The sequence below is a fragment of the Manis javanica genome, chromosome 14 (assembly GCF_040802235.1).
Source record: "Manis javanica isolate MJ-LG chromosome 14, MJ_LKY, whole genome shotgun sequence".
Taxonomy (NCBI): domain Eukaryota; kingdom Metazoa; phylum Chordata; class Mammalia; order Pholidota; family Manidae; genus Manis; species Manis javanica.
In genome coordinates this window covers 85,879,954-85,890,318 of record NC_133169.1, presented here as the reverse complement: position 1 = coordinate 85,890,318, position 10,365 = coordinate 85,879,954, and the positions used below count along the sequence as shown (strand labels likewise).

Genomic DNA, 10,365 nt, shown 5'->3' with positions numbered 1-10,365 from the left:
CCAACTTCCCCAACCCCTTTCCTTTGGTAACTGCTAGCCCCTTCTTGGAGTCTGAGTCTGCTGTTATTCTGTTCATTCAGTTTTGCTTTGTTTTTATATTCCACAAATGAGTGAAGTCATTTGGTACTTATCTTTCTCTGCCTGGCTTATTTCACTGAACATAACATCCTCTAGCTCCATCCATGTTGTTGCAAATGGTAGGATTTCTTTTTTATGGCTAAATAATATTCCGTTATGTATATTACCACCTCTTTATCCATTCATCTACTGATGGGACACTTAGGTTGTTTTCATATTTTGGCTATTGTAAATAGTGTTATGATAAACATAGTCGTGCATATGTCTTTGAATCCAGGATCTAGTATTCTTTCGGTAAATTCCTAGAAGTGGAATTCCTGGGTCAAATGGTATTTCTATTTTTAGTTTTCTGAGGAACCTTAATATTGCTTTCCACAATGGTTGAACTAATTTACATTCTCACCAACAGTGTAGGAGGGTTCCCCTTTCTCCACATCCTTGCCAGCATTTGTTGTTCCTTGTCTTTTCCATGTTGGTCATCCTAACTGGTATGAGGTATCTCACTGTGGTTTTAATTTGCATTTCCCTGATAATTAGTGATGTGGAGCATCTTTTCATGTGCCTGAGGCCATCTGAATTCCTTCTTTGGAGAATTGTCTCTTCATATCCCCCACCCATTTTTTTAGCAGGGTTATTTGCTTTTTGGGTGTTGACGCGTGTGAGTTCTTTATATATTTTGGATGTTAACCCCTTGTCAGATATGTCATTTACAAATATATCCTCCCATACTGTAGGATGCCTTTTTGTTCTGCTGATAGTGTCCTTTGCTGTACAGAAGCTTTTTAGTTTGATGTAGCCCCATTTGTTCATTTTTGCTTTTGTTTCCCTTGCCTAAGGAGGTGTGTACAGGAAAAAGTTGCTCATGTTTATATTCAAGAAATTTTTGCCTATGTCTTCTAAGAATTTTATGGTTTCATGACTTACATTCACATCTTTGATCCATTTTGAGTTTACTATTGTGTATGGATTTAGACAGTAATCTAGTTTCATTCTCTTGCATGTAGCTGTCCAGTTTTGCCAACACCAGTTGTTGAAGAGGCTGTCATTTCCTCATTGTATATCCATGGCTTCTTTATCATATATTAATTGACCACAGATGTGTGGGTTTATATCTGGGCTCTCTGTTCTGTTCCATTGATCTATGGGTCTGTTCTTGTGCCAGAACCAAGTTGTTTTGATGACTGTGGCTTTGTAGTAGAGCTTGAAGTTGGGGCGTGTAATCCCCCCAGCTTTATTCTTCCTTCTCAGGATGGCTTTGGCTAGTCAGAGTCTTTTGTGGTTCCATATGAATTTTAGAACTATTTGTTTTACTTCATTGAAGAATGTTGTTAGTATTGTGATTGGGACTGCATTGAATCTGTAGACTGCTTTAGGCAGGATGGCCACTTACACAATATTAATTCTTCCTATCATGAGAACAGGAGGTACTTCCATTTATTAGTGTCTTCTTTAATTTCTCTCATGAATGTCTTGTAGTTTTCAGAGTATATAGGTCTTTCACCTCCTTGGTTAGGTTGCTTCCTAGGTACTTTATACTTTTTGATGCAATTGTGAATGGAGTTGTTTTCCTGATTTCTCTTTCTGCTAATCCATTAATATATAGGAATGCAACAGACTTCTATGTGTTAATTTTGTATCCAACAACTTTGCTGAATTCAGTTATTAGTTCTAATAGATTTTTGGTGGAGTCTTCAGAGTTTTCTATGTATAATAAAATACCATGTTGTCTCTAAACAGTGACAGTTTAATTCTTCCTTAACCAATCTGGATGCTTTTTATTTCTTCATGTTATGTGACTGCCGTGGCTAGGACTTCCAATACCATGTTGAAGAAAAGTGGGAAGAGTGGGCATTCTTGTCTTGTTCTCAATCTTAGAGGAACACTATTAAGTATATGTTGGCTGCAGGTTTGTTGTATATGACCTTTATTATGTTGAAGTACTTACCCTCTATACCCATTTTGTTGAGTTTTTATCATGAATGGATGTTGAATTTTGTCAAATGCTTTTTTAGCATCTATTGAGATGATCATGTGATTTCTGTCCTTCTTTTTATTGATGTGGTATATGATGCTGATGGACTTTCAAATATTGTACCATCCTTGCATCCATGGAATAAATCCAACTTGGTCATGATGGATGATCTTTTTGATGTACTTTTGGATTCGATTTCCTAATATTTTGTTGAGGATTTCTGCATCTATGGTTCATTGGGGATACTGGTCTGTAATTTTCTTTTTTTTTTTTTGTGATGTCTTTGTCTGCTTTGGGTATTACAGTGATGCTGTCATCGTAGAATGAGCTTGGAAATACTCCTTCCTCTTTCAGAATACTTTGAGGAGGATGGGTATTAGCTCTTCTTTAAATGTTTGATAAAATTCAGCTGTGGGCCAAGGTTTTCCTCTTAGGTAGTTTTATGATTAACAATTTTATTTCATTGCTGGTAATTGATCTGTTCAGATTCTCTGTTTCTTCCTCAGTCAGTCTTGGAAGGTTATATTTTTCTAGAAAGTTGTCCATTTCTTCTAGGTTGTCCAACTTATTGGCTTATAACTTTTTATAGTATTATCTAATAATGCTTTGTATTTCCATGGTGTCTGTTGTGATTTTTCCTTTTTCATTTCTGATTCTGTTTATGTGTATACACTCTTTTTTTCTTGCTAAGTCTGGCTAAGGGTTTGTCTATTTTGTTTATTTCTCAAAGAACCAGCTCCTAGCTTCATTGATTCTTTCTATTTTTTTAAGGTATCATTGATAAACACTCTTATGAAGGTTTCACATGAAAAACATTGTGCTAACTACATTCACCCATATTATCAAGTCCCCCCCATACCCCACTGAAGTCACTGTCCATCAATGTAGTAAGATGCCACAGAGTCACTACTTGTCTTCTCTGTGCTACACTGTCTTCCCCATGAACCCCCAACACCATATGTAACAACCATAATACCCCTCAATCCCCTTCTTCCTCCCTCCCTCCCATTCACCCTCCTCCACCCTTCCCCTTTGGTAACCAATAGTCACTTCTTGGAGTCTGTGAGTCTGCTGCTGTTTGTTTCTTGTTTTGCTTCGTAGTTATACTCCACAAATGAGGGAAATCATTTGGTACTTGTCTTTCTCCGCCTGGCTTATTTCACTGAGCATAATACCCTATAGCTCCATCCATGCTGTTGCTAATGGTAGGATTTGTTTTCTTCTTCTGGCTGAATAGTATTCCATTGTGTATATATAGCACATCTTCTTTATCCATTCATTTACTGATGGACACTTACGTTGCTTCCATATCTTGGCTTTTGTTCTTTCTATTGTTTTATTCTTCTTGATTTTATTTATTTCTGTTCTGATCTTTATTATGTCCCTCCTTCTACTGACTTGGGGCCTCATTTGTTCTTCTTTTCTAGTTCCATTAATTGTGAGTTTATACTCTTCATTTGGGATTGTTGTTTCTTGAGGTAAGCCTGTATTGCTATATACTTTCCTCTTAGAACTGCCTTTGCTGTGTCCCACAGGTTTTGCCCTGTTGAATTGTTGTTTTCATTTGTCTCCATATATTGCCTTATCTCTGTGTTTATTTGGCCATTGATCCATTCATTATTTAGGAGCATGTTGTTAATCCTCCATGAGTTTGTGGGCTTTTTTGTTTTCTTTGCATAATTTATTTCTAGTTTTATACCTCTGTGGTCTGAGAAGCTGGTTGGTACAATTTCAATCTTTTTTAATTTACTGAGGCCCTTTTTATGGCCTAGTGCGTGATCTATTCTGGGAAACGTTCCATGTACACTTGCGAAGAATGTGTATCCTGCTGTAAAAGTGAACTTTAAAAGAAAAAAAATCAAGGTAGAGCTCACCCTAGGGGACATAAAATAAATCCTTGGGGACATAAAATAAGTCTTCTCTGGCTTTCCAGCTAGAAATAATGGCATCCTCTTTGCAATCCCCATGACATCTGTACAGTATCTATGATGGCATTCCCAATAAAGTCCCTGTAGTGACCCTGTCTGTTTCAGAAGTGAAGGATCAGTGCCTCATTCCTCCTCGTACATAGTACCCAGTACACTACTTTGCACGTGAAGCATACTCAATATGAACTGAGTGACAGGTAGACAATGTCACTTAAGTTCTGATTGTCACCAGAGGTTCCAAATGTTTTTGAATGCTTTCTAAGTAAAAAAATCTGTCCCCAGTTGGGACTGCTTCCTGCAGACCGTTCTACTGTTGTAAGCTTTCTTCAAGTGTGCTTCATTCCCCATTTCATCTGCACTCCATCACTTTTTGACAGACTCTACTCCGCTCACATGAATCAATACAAGGAAACTAAATTTTTCATCTTTAGGAGAAACCTGCCCAGAGACCATATTGCGAAATGTATTTCTGAATCCTAATATATTTTCTTTCAAAACCTCCACCATAATCCTTAAATTTCAGCCCAGTGTCAATCATTGTTCTAGTTTTCACTTACATAATAAAATGTTATGTAAGAGCGCTGTTAGGGTCTCCATGTTTTCAGTGTGTTTCCCACCTTTACTTAAATTCATGGCACAAGAGAAAGTACTATTTGTATGACACTCTGGGGAAACACCAGAAGGTTACTCTTGACTAGAAATGACTAGCCCAAGATCAGACAAACTCCAAGACTCAAAGGTTATCTGATAGACTGGTTATGAAGCTCTAGTATGGAAAAATGAGAACAGATTTACCATACATTCTTCCATTAAAGGCCATTTTTTAAGTCATTTCCTTATCATAACTGATTGGACACTTGTAGCACTTCAGTTACATATGATAGCTTTGGGAGCTATTCTTCAAGTTATCCATTTTTTGTATTTTCTGATTTTTAAATGTGTCCCACATATTCACTGTGACTTATCAACCACTTTTTCCATTTGATTTAACTAAGCCTCTAATCTCATTTTTCCAAGGTAGACCACATATGATCAAAACATGGTAATGGCTTAAAAAAAATTCAATATGCTACACTAATTTCAAAATATGGCATAAACAAGATAAACACAGGAAGGAATTCATCTTCACCCTAGGAATTTCATCATGACTAACCATTATACATGCATTTGTATAGGCATGGAAGTGAACAAACAAGATGTACTGCAAATGAACAAATGAAAAAGTACCAAGATCTTTTCCTCACAAGCATTAAACAGGCAAAAATCATTACAGAGAACTAATCCGTATTGTCCCTCTTCCCCCAAAAATGATTTTATAGAATTTTTTTAAAATTTATTCCTTCTTTGCCACAGTAAAATATTGAGTACAAGGTCTATACTACAGTAACCCTAAGTTAGCATTAAATAACTGGAATGAAGGAGGAAGTTATTAAAAAAGAAAAAAGGTAGATATTGACAGTAGAGAAAAAACCAACAAGTACAGAATTTTCTATGGCAAAAAAAAAAAAAAAGGTATCGAATTTCACAAACCTTAAAACTCAAAAACACTGCTCAGTTTACCTAGCACAGCTATTCTCCACAATTACCTACTCTGATAACGTTCTATATGGATCATGAAAAAAACATCAACTATAAATATTTTCAGCATTCCATTTTACCCAAAAGTAGATGGCACCTAGATATGATAATGAATTTTAGGCGTACTGAAGGTTTTAGAGGTGAAATATTTAGAGGTGAAGTGACACAATATCTGTAATTTACTTTCAAATGTCTTATAGAAAAAAGATTATATATGTGTATATATACATATACATACATTTATATACACACACACATGTATTCATGTGTTAATTGATGAATCTAGATAAAGGGTAGAAGGGTGCTCATTTTATCAACCTTGTAAATTTTAAAACTTTCAAATTAAAACGTTAGGGAAAACGGGGGCACATAGAATGCCATTTATCCATTCACTGAAAACTGTACCCCACCCAAAAGAGTCAAGGAGCCAAGAATTTATTTGACATTTATAGTAAGAACCTCTCAAATCCACTACCTGTCATGGAAAACTCCTCTTATTTATTTAAAAAAAAAAAAAATTCTGACACTCACATTGCCCATGTACTCTGAGAGAAGGTCCTGCAGGGCCTGGCGGACAGCATTACACTCTGCCACAATTCTCTCACGCCGGTCATCACGAGTGCAGGATGAGTCAGCCATCAGGGCAGCCCCACTAATGATGCTTTCCAGGCGCTCCTCCAGGGAAGGCCTAAAGCGCTCCTCGCTGAAGCTCAAGGGGTCCACAATTATTTGTTTCTGTAGAGGAAGTGTTATTGAATGTTAATGCTGATCTCTGTTCCCATTACCTAAGAAGGTCAGGAAAGTGCTAAATTAACATAAAAATTCCATTGTCTCAAAGAAAGTTGTACCTCTTGGTGATGAGAGACCATCATTACAAGTTGGACTATGGTGGATAACTTCTCAAAGAAGGCACTAGAAGCAATACTATCCAGCTGAATGGAGCCTGGGTAAGGTATGATACCACAAAAGCAAAAACAAATGTCGGAGTAAAAATCATCCTCACACTACTTACTCTGAACATCTGAAGGTCAGCCAATTCAGTATTAGTAAGTTAAGTTACTAAATGATAATTACAAGGACGATAAGTTAGATCTCTTTTTCTTTTCTGTGTACTAAATATAAAACTGCTACATGACATTAGCAGAACTGTTTCACCACAATAATATTAGTAAATGAAAACAAAATACTGACTCCAAGTTTCAGAATGTATTTCTGACCAATTTCAATCTATTTTATCTTAATGTACACATCTCACCAAATCTTATAATTTATAAAAAAATAAGTTTTACAAAATTTTATGCATTTATAAAAATTTGTAAAATTTATATAAAAACTTTAAATATATAAAACTTTAAAAAACCTAAAATATTTAATAAATAATTCAGTCTCAACTTGATTATTCTGTTATATTTAAACTTTCTTTCCACAAATACCTCTAGGTATTCAGTAATAGATGCAATCTATTTCCAACAAAGTCACTCTGTGAGGTAAAACTGTCCCAATGCGAATAAATTCTTCCTGTCTCTTTACTCCCCTGACTTTACTTACACCTAGCTTTGCCTGTGATGAGGGAGGTGATTAGGTCATAGTAAGCTGTAAGGTACAAGGTCAAAATTAACACTCCCAGAATACTAGCTACTGACCTCCCTCCAACTTCATTTTACACAATTTCTTCACACTGGTAAATGTCTGTGCAAATATTCTGCCTTAGTTTTTCTTTATAGGGACTATATTCTTATTGATTTCAACTTAAATGCCAGGTTTTTTATTTAAAAAGCATGCCATTTTCCAGTAAGTATACATTTCTTCTTTCCCTTCCAAAGAACCCTCAGTTTCGAAATTGAACATGTAATAAATACCCTGAGTTCATTATTAACCTACATTTAGCTAATCATTTTTCTTACCAAAATTAAGTTATTGCAGGATTTCTCTGGTCAAAACTGAATACACAATGCCTTCTGACCAACAGAAATGAGGAATGATTCACAGACTTTTAAAAGAGCTGCAATGGGCCTACAATCATTTAGTCAAACTCCCTCATTTCATGAATGAAGTTTCACTGTAGCCCTAACAGTTAAGTGGTCTCTGGTAGATACTACTCAGCACTCAGGGCAAAATGTAACCCTTACTGCCAAATTTGAGGGGAAAAACAACAGTGCCAGTAAATTCTAAGATGCATCATAAGAGTATGCCATGAAGTCATTTAATATTTAAGATTCCAGGATAAAAATTCAGTCCTAACACCATAGTCTTTATGCTTAACACTGATTCATGAGAAGTCTTAAATCAGCCATGCATATCAGCAAGGATCAGTTACCCAAGCCGAAGTAAAGGGCTGAGACAATGGAAATAAAAGGTAAAGGCAAAGAACAACTATTAAAATGCACTCCATTATATTGATTCTGTTATTTCAAAACATTCCTATTTATGAAAGGATGCTGGCCACTTGGAAGGCAATTTCCCCATATGTTAATTTTAAAAAAACATTAACCCAAACAGTTGGTTTTAAAGCAAATTACAGCAAACACACACACACACATTCACACTCACTCAAAAAAATAAATCTTAAACTGCTGCCATCTACTGGAAGCCATGAGGCATTGTGGGTAGGAATTAAAAAACACAACCCACCAAAAAATAAGATTAGAGTTGATACATAGGACAGTATGTACAAAGAACTGATCTGGGGCATCATCCATAAAAGGTGACTACATAGCATACTAAGGAAGCATTTAATCCCAAATTACTTCCACTTGAATAAATTTTGTCTATTATTACAATTTAGTCGTTGAAAATTATATCTAGACAGACAAATAAGAATAAGATGATGGCACTTCTGTTATAGTCACATTGTTGATGGTCACTTCTGTTATAGTCATTTACTTATCTTCTACTAGACTGTAGGCTGCCGGAGAGCAGAGCCTACATACACTATATCTCTGAATCACCCTGTCTCATATCTGTCAAAAGATTAAAATCTTGGTTGAAATGAACCAAACTCATATCCTCAGTAAAGAATGATCTCATGGGGAAACAAGATGGATAAAGGAATTCAGAAGTTTAACTCATACTAGAAAACAAAAGAAAGAAAAGATAAATGCCACAGGCCAAGTCAAGATCAAGTAGACTGATGATTCATAAAAATTACTTTCAAACTTAGGTTGCAAATCTAAGTCAAAACTGAGCTTTCATCAGAAATCTTGATCACATTTCATCAGAAATCTGTTAACTCTGGGGGATGGTCAAGAGCCTGAAGTTTCCTCCCATGCATAACTTACATCAAAGTTATTGAGAGCATATGCCAGTTCTCCTCCTCCTCCGCCCTGGTGCTGGGAACCATCGTCTGAAGCGGCGGCCTGGGCTGCATTGGAAATGCCAGTGACTGCCTGCTGCAGCTGCTTGTATATAAGGTCTCTGTTGGCCTTATAGGCTGCAACATCAGGGTGCTGTAGGCAGGCCTGGGAGGCGGTATAGAGGATTGGAACGTTTTTCTGCAGGATTCCTCTGGCTGCAGCCATCTGATCGCGATGACCCACATCTTTCAGTTCCTACAAGAGATAAAAAAGACAATGGAAGTCTCTATGAGTTTTAGTCATGTAAAAATTGTCAGTAAATGCTGAGAAGTTAAAATGTCTACTAATTAGACAATATTTTCATGTAAGTCTGGCTTGAAAGTTCATCAAAAAGGAGATGGTATGGCTTAGTGGGTAAAGAGCTCAAAATTTTCCAAACCATGCAGACCTGGATTTGAATCTCCAGTTCTTTTTCCCAGATATTGTGATCTTATTTAAATACTCCATGCTCAATTTCACCTTCTGCCAAACAACAGCAATAATAGTACCTCTCTGGTAATTGCCTTAAGGATTAAATGGGACAATGCATATAAAGCACCTAGTGCAGCAGTAAGTAAAAAGCACAACATAAAACTGACTTGCATCTTCATTACAACTAAATAAAATTGTATATACCTGTTCCCATGAAAATAAAAAGTTCATTCAGAGACACATTTAAAAAGAGTAAGGTTTATTACTGCAATCTCTTCTTTATTAATTTATAAACGTTCATTATGAGAGGTTTGTGAAATTTGGGATAGGTAGATACTACAGGTACACAGACTATGCCAACCAACCACGTGAAGATGTAGCAGGCTATTCTCTCCCCCCTCCTGTCTCCCCTTCTGACCCCAAAGAGCCCCTTAGGACACAGGTCATTAAGGCATAAAACCAAGTGAGGCTGATGTGCTCTATGCCTTTAATCCAAAAGGCCTGTATTTCATAGTAGTACTTTACATTCATGTGATCTAAAGTAAAACTGTCCTTTTTCGAGTTCCTCTACCCTATAATTATAACCCACACTTGAAAATATTTGAGTTTCCTGACACAGTTTCCACTACTGACATTTACTTAGTAGACTGGGTAGTGACAAATAAGTGATACCTGCAATAAACAAGATGAGAAGGGGGTACTTCCAGTATCCCATTGTTACTAAAATAACTCAGAGGGTAAAAAAAAAACCTAACTCTTTAGTAAATGTGGATCACTACCACAGAAGATAAATACGTGATAACCCTAACTGACCACCAGATTGGCTCAAATTCTATTTTACATGTGATTATAGAATTTCAATGTTAATGTTACCAACTGAATCCTACAGCACAAGTGTAAACATTTAAAAAATGAACATTACGTGTGTAAACAGTAAGAGAAAAACTGATTAGCTTAGAAAAGCCAAATTCAATTACCCAATTTAAAGTCTGACTTAACTATTAAATGGCTCATCTTTCTAGATGAGTTCCTAATTAAGCATTAG

General features: G+C 36.1%; 1 protein-coding gene across 1 annotated transcript in view; it reads right to left on the bottom strand.

Annotated features, from left to right (window-relative positions):
- Positions 1-10,365, bottom strand: part of CTNNA1 (catenin alpha 1) — a 208,072-nt gene that overhangs the window by 111,270 nt on the left and 86,437 nt on the right. Inside the window, exons 6-7 of the mRNA XM_037016061.2 lie at positions 8,835-9,104; positions 6,088-6,291 (exon numbers count right to left, since the gene is read on the bottom strand). Of these exons, the coding sequence (XP_036871956.1) occupies positions 6,088-6,291; positions 8,835-9,104 (474 nt within the window). The remainder of the gene's footprint in view (positions 1-6,087; positions 6,292-8,834; positions 9,105-10,365) is intronic.